A 15,640-nucleotide genomic window follows, 5' to 3' on the forward strand; every position below is an offset into this window, starting at 1 on the left:
TTCCTCATGAGGTGTCCCTAAGGGAGCCCAGGTCAGACCCCGGACAGGAGGAGGGGGCAGGTCTGCGGAGGTGGTTTTCCTTCTCAATTCCTGTAATGTTTGCTGTCTATGCCCAAGCCAGTGTCTCCCTTGCTCTCTGTACCCCCAGCCCCTGTTAGTTAGAGGTTTCCTTCTGGCCAGTGTGGCTGTGTTTATCCTATCTTGTGTTTACCTGGTGGCTTTTCTGGAAGGCCAAGGCCCTGGGACCCAGACGCTGGTCTCCTCTCATCTTCTAGCGTCTACTCTCAGGTACATAAAGCTGGAGGAGAACTCAGCTTCACTAAAGCCGAAGGAGACCTCGGCTTCACAGATGAAGAGACTGGAGCAGGCATGGTTAGCTGACTTGCCACGATGTGCAGCAGACTCAGGTCTCAGAGCATAGAGGCTGCCTTCAAGTTCGTCCTACCTTTCACTTAAATGCGCTATCATAGGACTTCATGAATTTTATTTACAAGAACTGAGGGTTTGAGGGCTTGGGGGTTTGTTTTTTCTTTGTATTTTTTTCTTGTTTACTAATTTCCATTTGCTATCCTTGTCTTATGGCCACCTTCCATTTAGTGCTGTGGCGTCTGGCTAGAGCCCACCTTCCAAGGTCCCCCTCCCCTATCCCTGCTGCCCCTTCTCCACCTGTCCTCACTGCCCTTGATTTGCAGTGACCCAGGCAGGTCTCGCAAAGCTGGACCCTGACAGGGTTGTCTAAAAGGCAGACAGACCATGACAATAGGCCAAGTGCCCTGTACTTTGGCTCCCAAATCAATCTTTGACTTAATAAAATGGGCCTGTCAGCTATATTGTTGTTTCTGTCGACAAAAGAAGGTCCAGCCTAAGAAAATTCTTGATTTATTTGAGCCAAACTGAGAATTGTTGGGAAGCAGAATCTCAACAGATTGACAAAACACTCTGGAGAATGGCAGTTTTGCAGCTTGTTTTATACATTAGAACAGGGGTCCCCAACCACCCCACAGACCAGTACTAGTCCGTGGCCTGTTAAGAACTGGGCTGCAAAGCAGGAAATGAGCGGTTGGCAGGTGAGTGAAGCTTCATCTGTATTTGCAGCCACTCCCAGCGCTAGCATCACCACCTCGGCTCCACCTCAGATCACCAGGAATTATATTCTCATAGGAGCACCGATCCCTGGTGCCAAAAAGGTTGGGCACCGCTGCCTTAGAATCAAAGGAGGATTATGTGACGTTGTCCGCTGGTGGTAGATTAAGCAAGTGGGAGAAAGTAAAATGTGGGACTCTCTGAGATTGGATAAAAAGCAAAACAGAAGACACGGCCTTCTTTTACACTGGTGGGTACAGGATAGTGAATAGTTAACATTCACAGCACAGATATATGGTGTGCGGCCCCTCAAGGGGTGGCCTCTGCTCTGGTGTGTTGGTGTGCCCTGAGGGATCTGAAAAAAAGGGATTATTCTGAGGTTTCAAAGGTATGTGATCTTAGATGCACAAAGACAATAGATGGGCTCACTTTACATAAAGATCGACCTTTGTTCAGGAAGCTACAAGCCTAGGATGTGACAACCCACCATGACCTGCTTTAGTTAGGGATTTGTATGTTTAGACCTTCCTCTTTGGTTGCTTTCCATCTCTGGGTTTGTAAGGCCCGCCATGTGGGTCTCTCCTGAGCTTGTCATATTCAGTGTGTGACCCCTTTTACGTCCACACCTCTGTTTTCGCCATATATTTAGTTTTCAAGAGAATATCCTTGAGCGTTGGAGGATGAGTGGCAGTCTACACATCTGAAAAAGACATTTTTAAAGGTTTGGCAGAGCCGATCGCTATCTCCTGGGCTTGGTGTGCTCTCCAATATGCTCGTGTCCTTGTGTCCTGTGGGAACACAAAGCAAGACAGGAGCATTTGCTATTAAAATCGGAGGCCTGGCCAGAAGTGGCACCCAGGTGGAAAAAGCCCATCTTGCAGGGCCATCTGGTCCCATGTGGGCCCCAAAGCATGTGGCTCACCCTTTGGGTTTTGTGGGCTTGTCATCAACTTACCTGTGGCTGGGTTCTGCCTGATGGCACATTTGGGGTTCCTTCTCTACCTTTACCTCCTTCACCCCATGTCCATCTGTGCTTCTAAATGTCATCAGTCCCTGTTAGCACCTACAAAAATTGCAGGGACAGAGCCCCATGTGCTAGCCTGATGCAAGATAACAAGGTAGCACGGGGGAGGATGGGCAAGCAGAAGCACAGTCCACTCATTACACAAACACTGAGTATAACACAGGCATAGCCCTGCACCGGGGGCTACGTTTACTGTCACACCACTTCTAGAGCCCCCACCAACAACACCCTGCAGTCCTGTGTTGAACTTTGCTCAGGGTGGTAACATACCTGGTTAAAAATGCCACTCCTCCTTCAGATTTTCTTGCAGTTTAGACTCCCTTAATGTAGACCCTGCTGGGTGTGTGACTAGATCTGGATAATGAGCTACAGGGTGGGGCTTCTGTTGATGTTTCCTATTTACTCATTTATTACAGACATGCTTTCCTTTAGATTCTTGATGAGAGATACAATAGTTATTTTAGGATCCTTGACTGATAATTCACCATCTGTTATCTTCTTATGGTCGGGGACTACTGACTGTCTTCTGAATACAAACCTTTTTTTTCTAGTTTACTAGTATATCTAGTTATTCTGGGTTGTATCCGGGGATTATGAGTGAGATCTTATAGGTACTCCTTATTGTTATGTTACTCTGGATATCATTTTTAAATTGAGGTATGATTCACATACCATAAAATTCACCACGTTAACCGGGACAATGGTCCTTTTTAGTATATTTGCAAAATTGTGCAACCATCTCCACTACCTAACATTCCATCACTACAAAAAGGAACCTCATCTCATACCCATTAGCTTCATTCCCCATCTTATACCCATTAGTCATTCCCCATTGCTTCGCCCCCACAACACCTGGCAACAATTAATTTACTTTCTGTCTTTACGGATTTGTCTATTTTGGAGATTTTGTAAAAATAGAATCATACAATACGTGGCTGTTTGTGATTGCCTTCCTTCACTTAGCATAAGTTTTTTAAGGCTCATCATCCATGGTGTAGCATGTATCATATAAGTGTGTCATTCCTTTTTAGTCTTTATTTGGTTATTTGTCTTCTTATTATTGAGTCGAATCATATTTCATTGTATGGATAGAGGATATTTCATTTATTAATTTACCAGTTGATGGACAATTGGGTTTCTAGTTTGTGGCTATTATGAATGATGCTGCTACGAGCATGTGTGTAGACATGCATTTTCATTTCTCTTAGGCATAGACCTAGGAGTGGAATTACTGAGTCACATGGTAACTCTTTAATCATTTGATGAATTGACAAACTGGTTTCCAAAGTGGCTGTGCCATTTTATAAGAGGGTTCCAATTTATCCGCAACCTTAGCAGTACTAGTTATTCCCTTTTCTCATGATGAATAAAAAGGAATATTGTTCCTATTGCCATTTCAGTGGTTTTGAGGCTATCTTGTGGCTGTGATTTTTTTCCTCTGATGACTGATGATGCAGAGCAGCTTTCCATATGCTTACTGATCAGTTGTGTATCTTCCTTGCGGGAAGATCTATTTAGGTCTTTTGCCATTTTTTTGATGGATTTATTTGTCTTCTCATTATTGAGTTGAAGGAGCTCTTTAATTAAAAATTTTTACTATTATAATTTTTTTACAGAAAATCTACTCGATATTTATTAAACTTACTTTCTCCAACTATGACTTAGCAAAGGAGTTCTTTATATAATCTAGCTATGTGTCCTTTATCAGATATATGATTTTCAAATATTTTCTTCTATCTGTGGGTTGACTTTTCACTTTCTTGTTGGTGTCCTTTGAAAAAAAAAAGTTTTTAATTTTGACGAAGTCTAGTTTTTCTGTTTCTTCTTTTATTGCTCATACTTTTTGGGTCCTATCTAAGAATCCTTTGCCAAAACTAAGTTCACAAAAATATACCTGTATGTTTTCTTCTTAAAGTTTTAACAGCTTTAGCACTTACATTTAGGTCTTTGGCCCATTCTTTCTATCTATCTATCTATCTATCTATCTATCTATCTATCTATCTATCTATCATTTATTTATTTGGCAAGGCAACCCTTGGTTGACCTCACAGATTGCAAGGACTTTCTCAGCTTACAATCCCTTAGTTTTTATTTTTTACGTCTTTAGCACCTGGTCTTCCTAGGTGCTCTCCCATCTAAGTATTAACCATGCCCAACCCTGCTTAGCTTCCAAGAGATTAGGCTTGTTCAGGGTGGCATGGCCATAGACTCTTTGGGCCGTTTTAAATTAATTTTTACATATGCTGTAGTTAAGAGTCTCATTTCATTTTTTTGCATGTGGCTACCCCGCTGTCTCATTGTTATTTGTTGAAGAGACAATTCTTTCTCCATAGGATGTTCTTGGCACTCTTGTTGAAAATCAACTGACCATAGATATATGGGTTTATTTCTGGACAGTTAATTTTATTCCATTGATCTTTATGTCTGTCCTTGTGCCAATACCACATTGTCTTGATTACAGTTGGCTTTGAACTGTTTTGAAATCAAGAAGTGTGAGTCCTCCTACTTCTTTTTCAAGATTATCTTGGCTATCCTGGGTCCCCTGAAATTCAATATGAATTTTATCATCAACGTTTCAATCTGCACAAAGAAGTCATCTGAAATTCTGAATGGGATTGCAGTTCAGGTTTGGAAATATTGTCATCTTAAGTCTTCTGATCCATAGACGTGGGCTATTTTTTAGTTTATTTATATCTTATTTAATTTCTTTCAATAATGCTTTATAGTTTTCAACATACAATTTTTGTACTTTTTTGGAGGTCAGATTTTCTTCTTGATGCTTTTGTGAATGAATTTTTTTTTTTTAATTTCACTTTCAGGTTGTTCACTGCAAGTATATAGAAATATGATTTATTTTTGCATATCGCTCTTGTATCCTGCCACCTTTCTGAATTCATTATTAGTTCTAATAGATTTTTAGTAGATTCCTTAAACTTTGCTATACACGAGATCATGTAATATGTAAACAGAGATATTTTTGCTTCTTCCTTTCCAGTTTCAATAACTTATTTCTTCTTGTCTGGTTGCCTTGGCCAGAAGTTCCAGTACTATGTTGAATAGAAGTGGTGAGAATGGACATTTTCTTGTACCTACTCTTAGAGGGAAAGCACCCAGTTTTTTTTTGCCATTGAATCTGATGTTCGTTGTGGGTTTTTGTAGACGTCCTTTATCACACTGAGAAAGTTCCCTTCTGGTCCTAGTTTCTTAAGTATTTTTATCACATAAGAGTGTTTGATTTTGGCTAATGCTTTTTCTGTATCTATTGAGATAATCATGGCATGTAGGTCAGTTTGTCTTGTTGATTGATATATTGATTTTCAAACACTAAGCCATCCGTTTATTCCTGTGGTAAATCTGGGTTGGTCATACTGTATAATTATTTTTATATGTTGATGAATTTGGTTTGCTAGTGTTGTGTAGAGGCTTTTTGCTTCCATATTCATGAGAGATATTGGTCAGCAGTTTTCTTGTGTCGTCTTTGGATGGTTTTGGTATTAGGGTAACACTGATCTCATAAATTGAGTTGGGAAGTATTCTTTATTTTTTAAAGAGTCTGTGAAGAATTGGTATCAATTTTTTACATATTTGGCAGAAATCAGTGGTGAAGGCATCTGAGCTCAGAATTTTCTTTGTGGGTCATTTTGTTTTAATTACTAATTCAATATCTTCATTTGTTATGGGTCTATTCAGATTATCTATTTATTCTTGAGTCACTTTTGATAGTTTGTGTTTTTCCAGAAAATTTTTAATCTCATCTAAGTTGGATAATTTATTGACATATGTTGTTCACCATATTCCCATATTTTTTTCCTTTGTAGCTATTATTAAATTTATGTCTTGTATTGCTTCTCTCTTCCTCCATTACTGCATTCTTGTGTTCAGTAACATTTAATAGTTTTCCATTTTTATTTCCTTGCTGTTTCTGTACTGCATATTTTTGAAATATTTTTTTAGTGATTGCCTTGGGCTTACCATTAATACCTCAATTTATAACAATTTGGCTCTGATTAATACCAACTTAATTTTTATAATACGAAAAACTGCTTCTACATAGCTCCTGTCCTCCTATCTTTTATGCTGTTATTACAGCATAATTTACATCTTTGTAGATTTTGTGCCCATCAACTTAGATTTACAATTATGTCTTCAATAAAGGTTTCTCTTTAATCTGATGGGAGGGGAAAAGAAAGGAGTTACAAACAAAATAACACTTATACTGTCTTTTATACATACCCACAGTTACCGTCACTGGTACTATTTACTTCGTGTGGGTCCTAGTTACTGTTTATCACTCTTTTAGTTCAGCCTGAAGGACTCCTTTTAGTATTCTTTGTAGGGTGGGATTGCTAGCAACAAATTCTGATGTCTGTTTTTATTTAGGAGTGTCTTTTTTAAATTCATTTTTTGATGGATAGTTTGCCCAGATATTGAATTCTTGATTGGCAGTTTCTCCCCGCCCTTCAGTACTTTGACTATGTCATCCCATTGTGTTCTTGCCTCTAAGGTTTCTGATGAGAAATCAGCTTTTAATCTTATTGAGTATCCCTGTATCTGATGAGTCACCGCTCCCTTGTCACTTTTAAAATTTTCTTTGTCTTTGACTTCTGACAGTTTGATTTTGATGTTTCAGTATGAATCTCTGTGAGTTTATTCTACTTGGAGGTTGTTAACCTTCACGGATGTGTAGATTATGTTTTTCATCAAATTAGGGATGTTTTCAGCCAGCGTTGGCTTTACTTCGGAAGTGCCGAATGAAGGAAGGAAGGAAGGCAGAAAATCACTAACGAACTCCTCCCTCTCTTCCCCTCATCTTTTCTTCCTTCCTTCTTTCCTTCCTTCCTTCCTTCCTTCCTTCCTTCCTTCCTTCCTTCCTTCCTTTTTTCTTCTCTCTCTCTCTCTCTCTCTCTCTCTCTCTCTCTTTCTTTCTTTCCTCTTTCCCCAACACTCCCATTGTTTCTGTTTCTGTTTGATGATGTCCCAAAGATCTCTGGGGCTCTGTTCATCTTTTTTCACTATTTAGTCTTATTCTCCAATTGACCTATATTCGAGTTCACCCATTCTCTACTCTGCATGCTTAAAACTGAAGTTGAGGCTCATTAGTAAAATCTTCATGTGTTATTCTAATTTTTAACAAAGAAGTACTTCCATTTACTTTCTGTTTGGTTCATTTTTATAATTGCTGTCTCTTTACTGATATTCTGTGCTTGGTAAGGCAGTGTTCTCGTACTTCACTTTGGTTTTATAGACACGATTTTTAAAAACTCATGGAACATATTTAAAAGAGCTGATTTAAGGGTCTTATCTAGGAAGTCTAACATCTGGTCTTTTTCAAGAACATTTTACTGGATTGTTTTTTGTCTCACGAATGGACCATACCTTCTTGTTTCTTTGTTTGTGTCATAATTTTTTGGTGAAAACTGGCCTAATGTGGAAACTCTGGAAATCAAACTTTTTCCTTCCCTAGGACTTTTTGTTGTTGCTGCTTATTGTGACCATTGTCTGTTTAGTGACTTCTCTGAGCTAGTTCTGTAAAGTCTTTATTATTCGTAGTACGTAGCTACTGGAGTCTCTACTCAGTTATCTACTGGTCAGCTAATTACTAATTTCCTTAAACTCTTGGAACTAGTAAATCTCCTGGCCTTTGTCAAGGTGTGTGTGTGCGTGTGCGTGTGTGTGTGTGTGTGTGTGTGTGGTGTGGTGTGTGTGCATGTGTACACGCACGTGCAAGGAACACCTTTAACACTCATCTGACTGGTCTGCAACTCTACCCTAGCCTGCACTTCCTGCTTCTTGTAGGCTTTGTTGAACACCATGGAGTCCTATGCGTGCACATGGCCTTCTGGGTTCTCAGAAGTGTGCTGGAGCTTTTCAATGTCCCTAGGCCATCCCTCTCTTTAGTCTTTCTTTTAAAGTTTTTTGGTTAGTCTGCTGTCGCCTCAGTTTTGTTTATTGCCTCAGGTACTGTAACATTGACACACTTGACTGTAAACGTTTTTAACAAATGTCCCAGAGGAAGAAGCTTTAATGTTGGAAAAGCTCTGACCCAGGTCAGGTAAGGACAGTCCTCCCTAGGGGGCTTCCAAGGAGCCACTAGACAAGTCAAATCATGACAATTCTCTGGGAAGGAGGCTTTGAAAGACCTCCCTCCATGCTGACCCCTGCAGTATCGAGAATGTGCGCCCTTGATTCTGACAGCTACTGCTGAACTGGGCACTGAGTAGGGGACAAATCAAACCACTACCAAGCTTGGCATCCTTACTGAAATGTAGGCATTTTTCTTGTGTAAAAGCTCCTTAGGTTGATGCAAGACTGGTTTATTTCCAGAGTTCTAAAAAGGTGAATTCTGAAAGTTTTCATAAGGCTTTTAAAAAATTGTTCTTATGAAAATACAAATCTCCAGAGGTCCTTAGTCCCCCACTTTCTCTGAGGTTACTCCCAAATAATTTTTCAAGCAGGCAGTTTACATTATTGGGCTCAAGCTAAACTTTGTCCCGCATTAGCAAGAATCTCAGCTCCGGTTTTTCAGGCTCAGGTGGGTGTGAGGTGTCTGCACCTCACACAGTTCAGGGTGACCTTGTGATTTGGGAGGTTTATACACAGGATGTGGTGCTTACCATCTTTGGTTTTCTCTCTCTCTCTTTCTTGTCTTTTCTTTCTTATTTTATTTTTTTATTTTCTAGCTGCTGTGGTTCTTCTAATCCATGTCTTTTAGTTCAAGAGGTGAGAGAGCAGGATGCATATCCGGGTTTAATCTCCACACTCGGCACCAACTATAGCCTGTTGTCAGCAGAAAGTTCATAAAAATGGGAAACCCACCCAGAACGTTCCCTTCAACCAAGTGCTGGGTGCCTCGCGGTGTCTGCCTGCATTTTCTTGCTCTCCAATGTCTTCCTGCAGTTGTTACCTTAGTTTTGTCTAGAGCTGTCTGAGGAGCAGTTTGGACCAATAGAAGGTACTTCATCATGAGAAGATGAAACTCGCAAATGCATTTTATAATAAATTTATTGTCTAAAAAAGCAATTTCACAGTTAGTGAAAAGGCTAGCTTGTTCATGCTACTCTTAATATAAATGTTTAAAAAGAGAGGATAAAATTTGTGGAATAGAATGTCTCGTTTGCAGTGTTCATGGGCTGAAAATAAAACAGACGCTGCCATTAACTCTTGGGACTCTGCTGTGCCCCACGAACATCTCTGCATAACTCGTTAAGCAGCAGAGGACCAGAGTTAGGATAACTTATGGAGTGACAACAATTTGGAGGCTAGAACAAAAGACAATAGTCATATACAATGATGTAGCATGGGACGACTGCTGTGTATCTCAGATTCTGACATGCAGTCCAGCCCTCCGGGGCGCCACCCTCCCTCCGACCCCGGGCACCCAGGGGTGAGAAAAGCGGCCTAGGAGACAGGTTCAACTCTGGTCTGAGGGATCTGGGGTCCAAGAAACTTCTTGGTGCCCCATTTTCTCCTCTGTACGATGACCCGTGGGCCCTTCGGCTAGCAAGTTCTAATTCTGGAGGGAGACGGAATATACCAACGCAGCGTGTTTTGCCAGGATGGTGGTTCTCCATATGTACATTTCTAGAAAGTTTTTGTTTCATCCCTGAATTTGCTTAATGATATTTTGGCAAGTCAGTGTTTAAGTTTTTTAGGAGCAAGAACTAGAGACCCAAAATGCTGAGATTAGAACTCTTCCGAGATGTTATATTGGCACCATCTGCTGGAGGGCATTGGAAAGGTTCCCTGCACATAGACTTTCTTACCATTGCCCAGGACGATTTGAAGGAAAGGCTGTCAAAATCATCTGAGTTCAGCACCACACCAGCGGCCAGAAGAGATTTAGGTGTAAATACAGGATCACTTACGGGCACAGAACTCTCTGTGGGTGGCTGGCTGCGTTTAACCCAGGGGAATGAGTCTTAGACTGTGTTGCGACTCCACGTGGCAGTGGCAGCGCCAGCTGTCCCAGCAGCACCCAACCATCACTGCTGCTTTCATCACGACCTTGGCTATTGTGAAGGTGTGTACACCAGGTAGTTTGCACACATCGTGTCACTTAATCCTCTAACAATTAAACGCATCTGTGAAATGCAGCCCCTTTTCTCCCCAGACTGCGATAAGCCTTCAAGGGTGCTTTCCAGCAGTGTTACGCCCAAATCGCTGTTTTCTTATCGATAAACTCATTGTCTGGACCTGCCTCATTGACTACTGTGAGGCTACCATGGAAAACAGTCCATTGTCACCAAATAATCCATGGCAGAAGCCATTAGCTGTCGTCCAAACCCACTGCCTCTGTTCGCAGAACTAGAATAGCAGGCACTCCTGGAGCTCTGATAGCCTGTCTCACAGAAGTCCGGTGTGGCCACAGGACTAAGTTTTTGCCAGTGGGAAATATTGGGAAGTGATGTGTGCTTCCTGCTGGGAGGCCAGGCTAGAGGCATTGTCCCCTTCCGCCAGCTGGGTGCAGATGACAGGCCCCAGAAAGGGTCGCCCGCAGGACGGAGACTGTGTAGAGGTGGGCAGCCCCACCCAGCTCTCTCCCTACCCTAGAATGGCCACATGACCAGTCTTACTGCTGAAATATCCTTGGGTTGTGCCTGCAGCCAAAAGGAGCCAGAACAACACTGGGCTCCAGGGCCATCGTGAGGTGCTCCCTCAGCTCTTACTGAATAAGTGTTCGCACACGTGACCTGTAGCATGTTTTGTGCAGTGAGTCTTTCTGCACGTTGCACACCCTTCATAATCATTTCACGACTGCAGAGCACTCTGCAGTCATGGGTTAAAACACAGGTCACCATCTACTCCACAGTCGACCCTCATCTCTAATTTTGTCTCTATTTTAAACACCACAGTGAACGCTTTTAAGCACAAGCCTTATTCTGTATCTTGAATCATTTTTAAAAGCCTTGTCACCATCGGCATTGTCCAACTTCTCCATGGACGTGTGCACAGGTGGCTCAACTCACTCCCTAAGGCCAAGCCAGTACCAGAATCTGAGAGCACTTTGTCTGAGATACGAATATATAACGAGCCCAGCGAGTAACCAACTAAGCAAGGATGACACACACACAAATAGTTGCCAGAGCATCACACAAGTTTAATCATACCAGATCCTGATGGATTTCAGTCCTAGCAGACCACCCAGCGGTGCTGGCGGAGACAAGACACGTATTAAGCGGTGGCCGGTCGATGCTGGCTCGGATGCTGTCGATCTGCGATGGTCGATCAGCGGAGGCCTCTTCTTGGAAGCAGAGCAGTCAGGAACCAAGAGACGGAGGAACATAGTCCCGGGAGGATAGGGAGCACGCTCTCTAAGTCTGTATTAGAGTTTCTTTTGCTTTATACTCTATGATGACGTCTTTGGTGTCTTATCAGCCAGCCGCACGGGTGTCTGTTTATCTTACACACTTCGGGTAGCTAAGACATTTTTTTCAGTTGCATTATCTGGGTTACACACACACACATACCACTGCAACAGTAGCAACAGGGAGAAATACAACTTTTAAATTCTTACATCACACACACACACACAAGAAATCATATTACGTTTGCCACTCGGATTACTGTAACAGGCATTGCCCGCTGGTCACACATACGCTGTGGGATCGCTTTCACAGGGGCTGAGCCAGCTGCTCTACCATCACTAGGGATGTGCTCGGTACATTAGGCCCAAAAAACAGAGGGCTCAAACTTGTGACGGTGTGGACTCACATCACCTTGATTTTTAAGAATTTTTCCTACTTTTAGGTCGCATTTCTCCACTTGCTATTGAGGTTGAACACATCCCCCTGCTTGTTGACTGGCTGCACTTCTTTTGTTAAAGTTTTATGTCCTGCCGTCGATGGGAGCCCATGCTGTCTATAGTTTTCCACGATCTAGCACTAACAGATGTTACAAAGAACCAATCATCCAACATTTCAGAAAATAGTTTATTAAAAGTCAGAACCAATATTAAGGCACAAAATACATCAATTTTTTTCAAACAAAAATCTTTGAAATAGTTTTGTCCTACATTCAAAGCACCTTCTTTCTAATTATACAATAACTTAACTATTTTAAATAGAAAAATATAACTTCTTCAGCCCCTAAACTTTCTCCCCAAATATATGTTTTCCTAGATCTAAAGAAGCTTCTTAGTGCAGCGGTGAGCTCCAGTATCATAATGTATATTTCCTTAAAAGTCTCATTTGTCACTTACATACACATGATCTTTAATTATCAGTATAAGGCTTGGTGTTTTGTATTGCAAGCTGCTGAACACACAAAGATACAAGCATCAAAATCAGTGACTTATTATAAATGTAGCATAAATGACTGATTTGACTTTAAATCAGTCATGTGTAGCCTAGTGCAACAGACTCAAACTCATTTTAAAAAAGGATATAAAAATCAATCTGATATGTACATTTTTTATACTTTTGGCCTTGGCATAGTGCAAACAATGTGCTGTGTCACAGGTGGAGGCTAGTAATTTCTATAGAATATGAAAGATTAAGAAATTATTTTCTTTATAGGAGAAGTATGGGAACATCATATCGTCTCCCAGGCTTAAAAGATTTACAGATTCATCTATTTTTCTTATTTTTAAAATAAAACTAACAAATATCCTTTAGAGCAAATATTGACACTAATCCAACTCAAACCATGAAAATCCCTGTCTAAGCACATTTCACACACCGCGTAGATCAAACACGAACTGCAGAATAACAACATGTAAGCGCTTTGCCCGGGAACACATAGATTGGACTCTTGACCCAGCTCCTCCTCCTGCCCCTCTCCTTCCCGGCCATGGCCTCAAAGGAGAAACCGACCTGGCCCTGTCAACCGGCCTCCAGAACCGTTGACCAGAAGCAGGATGGCAGCGGCCAGGGTGCTCCTGTGTGTGGACAACGCTCAGCACCAGGGCTCGGGAGCCTCCTCAGGGCCCTTGATTCAGGTCACCGCTGGCAGTGGGTTGTTGTGGGCCGCCTATGGATGGCACGAGGGCCAGCACCGTCATTCGCTCTCTAGCTCAGACAGGGCTTTCATGAACATGGCTGTGGTCACATTGGATGGCCCACCAGCCCGTCAGCCGGCAGCTCCTCCTGGCTGGACGTAAAACTTTACTGGAACTCCAGGTGTTGAGGTGAGTGAGCCCTGAAACCTGGGAAGTGGCATTAGGTAGAGGTGTTTGAGTGAGACAGTGGGCACCTCCAGGGCTGAGATAGCACACGCCTGGACCGGAAAGGACGTGTGGGCCAGGAAAGGTGCAGGCGAGGCCACGCTGTGGTCACTTGCCCCTTGGCAGAACGTCCCATAGTGATGGCATCTTGAGTTTTCACTACAACACTGTTCAACAGTCACTGCTGAAAAGAAATCTGAAAGTATCTTTCAAGAAACGTCACTACTAGAAATCAATCTTTTCTTCTAGCTTCTGAAAAGTGTCGATGAGAAATAAATTCCAAAGAGAGAATTTTGAAAGAGAGAATCTTGTTTGTGGTTTTACAGTAAAAAAAAAAAAAAAAAAAAAATTAAAGGTCATGTTTAGGTGTTTGTACTGGTGAGCCATCAGTGCTTCTCCATCAAAATTCTCTGGTGTTAGTCTCAGCTAAGGTCCGGACTCCTTCAGAGACACACACAGTCCTCACCGTGACCTCTGCTCTAAATGAACACCAGTCCTAATCTTTGGTCATGAAAGCGGCCAACACTCACATTTCCACACTACATTCAACTGCCTTTCAAGTTTAGAATGTTCTGTATTAAAAAAAATCAAACAAAAAATATCAAATCATATTATAATAATACATGGTTGAAGGTTAAGAAATTATGTGATGAACAGTGATGTCCTATACAGTTAAAGAATAGGTTTTATTATGAAATTGAAGGTGTCAAGATTACAGAAAAGATGAGGTTCTAGCTTCTTCCAGGGTCACCCAGCATGCCAGGAGGAAAAGGTCTGGGGAACCCAGGCGGCCAGGTGTCTGCCACCTGCTCCCAGCAGGTTCAGCAGCAGTACATACAGCCTGAGTGAGGGGACAGTGAGAGCAAATCTCAGGAAGTGGCTCTCAAGACCTCTCTCTCCATGCATCTGTGTCCCCTAAGGTCAGACAGTGAGGCCCCAATGCCATGACCTCCTGTGCAGGATGATGAGGACAAACAGCTCTGTGCAGACATGTGTGCTTCTCTCTCTTTCAGAGCAGCGAGCCACATAAACACCCTGTTCCCATCACTTCCATATAGAAGGCGAAGGAGATTATTACTGCATCCCTTGATGCTAAACCAAGACACGGGGACACCTCTGACCGTGCTTCAGGAGCCGCACCATCTGCCTCAGGAGTCAGTGGAAAAATTGGAGAAGTGTATGTAGAAAAAAGTGGTTAAATCTAGAAATGTATTTTCCAGAAAAAAAAAATGATCGAAACTCACACACCTGCCACCCATCATCAGCTTGGCACGCTGGGCATGGAGCTTGTCATTAACACTTCGCTCAGATTATCCCCAAGTCAGGCAACTTAGTGGACATTAAACCGTCATTAAGAGTCAGCTTGACAGGGAGGCAGAACCTGCCCACCCACCTGATTCTCACACACAGTCTCCAGGTGGCAGGACATCAGCACAGGCTGCCTGAGGCCGGGGTGCTTTGCCATGAGCTAGCTTCCCGTCACATTATCTTCTCTGAAGAGAACATTTTTTCGGCCATTTCAGATCTGGTCATGATTTCCTAAAAAAAGAAAAAATAATACTCACCAAAATGCCAATGCTTTCAGAACTCGACAAAATTCTTCAGTCTTGTTACAGTCACGGTTTTGTGGGGACCCAGGTGTATACCACACAAACAGGAACAGAAGCCTGCAGCCCACTGTCCCTGGGATGGCCGGCTGGTGCCTGCTGATGACACACTGCCAGCGAGGACATCTGAGTTCAAGTCATATGGTGGGGTGGGCAGAGTTCGTGGGGACAGGCCTTGCTGTACCAACTCCATACTTTGAAAGGATAAACTGCAGCTGGTCCAGGGGACACCGCAGGTACTCTGAGGGGTTGGTCCAGGTGGAGCTGTCAGCCCTGATGTGGTGGCTCTGTGTCCAGGCTCATGTGCCCTGTGGCCTCTCCAACTCCCCATCCTATGACAGCCAGTCGTCGGGCTGAGGGTGAAGGCCTTGCCCCTGCCTCTTGGCGAGCAGCAGCTGTGTCTCGCCCTATAGACAGCACCCACACTGCCTCAGCATGGCCACCCTTGGTGCCCCACATAGCACATGGCCTCCACCAGCTGTCCGCCCACACATCACGCTCCTGCTTGCCCCAGGTCCCCTCAGTGTTCAGATGGTCTGTAACTAATCTTCCCTCAAAACCTTCCTAAATCCATACCCACTGTTCGATGTCCTACTTAGTCAGTGAAAGCCAGCTAGAAACTCTAACGCCCAGCCAGATATCCACAAATATGAAAATAGTTTAGGTAAATGGCACCTTCTAAACTCTTCCCCAGGCTCGAAATCTTGTACAGTGCTTCCCCCTTCTGCTGCCTGACATGCACTTATCTTGCTCCCGTTTTAAATG

At 42.7% G+C, this 15,640-nt stretch overlaps 1 protein-coding gene and 1 long non-coding RNA gene across 7 annotated transcripts in view; one reads left to right on the forward strand and one right to left on the reverse strand.

Moving 5' to 3' along the window:
• Positions 1–12,903: 12,903 nt before the first annotated feature.
• LOC107500661 lies at positions 12,904–14,487 on the forward strand. Its single transcript, XR_001594571.2, has 2 exons — positions 12,904–13,232; positions 14,282–14,487. It is a non-coding gene; the product is annotated as an uncharacterized LOC107500661 (long non-coding RNA).
• Positions 13,823–15,640, reverse strand: part of TMEM87B (transmembrane protein 87B) — a 38,284-nt gene continuing 36,466 nt past the window's right edge. For 2 of the 6 annotated variants that reach the window (XM_016126104.2, XM_016126103.2), the window contains exon 19: positions 13,823–14,807. In XM_016126104.2, the coding sequence (XP_015981590.2) occupies positions 14,748–14,807 (60 nt within the window). In that variant the 3' untranslated portion in view covers positions 13,823–14,747. The other 4 variants (XM_036224899.1, XM_036224898.1, XM_016126105.2 and 1 more) reach the window with 2 other exon arrangements.

The sequence above is a fragment of the Rousettus aegyptiacus genome, unplaced genomic scaffold (genome assembly GCF_014176215.1).
Source record: "Rousettus aegyptiacus isolate mRouAeg1 unplaced genomic scaffold, mRouAeg1.p scaffold_m13_p_7, whole genome shotgun sequence".
Taxonomy (NCBI): domain Eukaryota; kingdom Metazoa; phylum Chordata; class Mammalia; order Chiroptera; family Pteropodidae; genus Rousettus; species Rousettus aegyptiacus.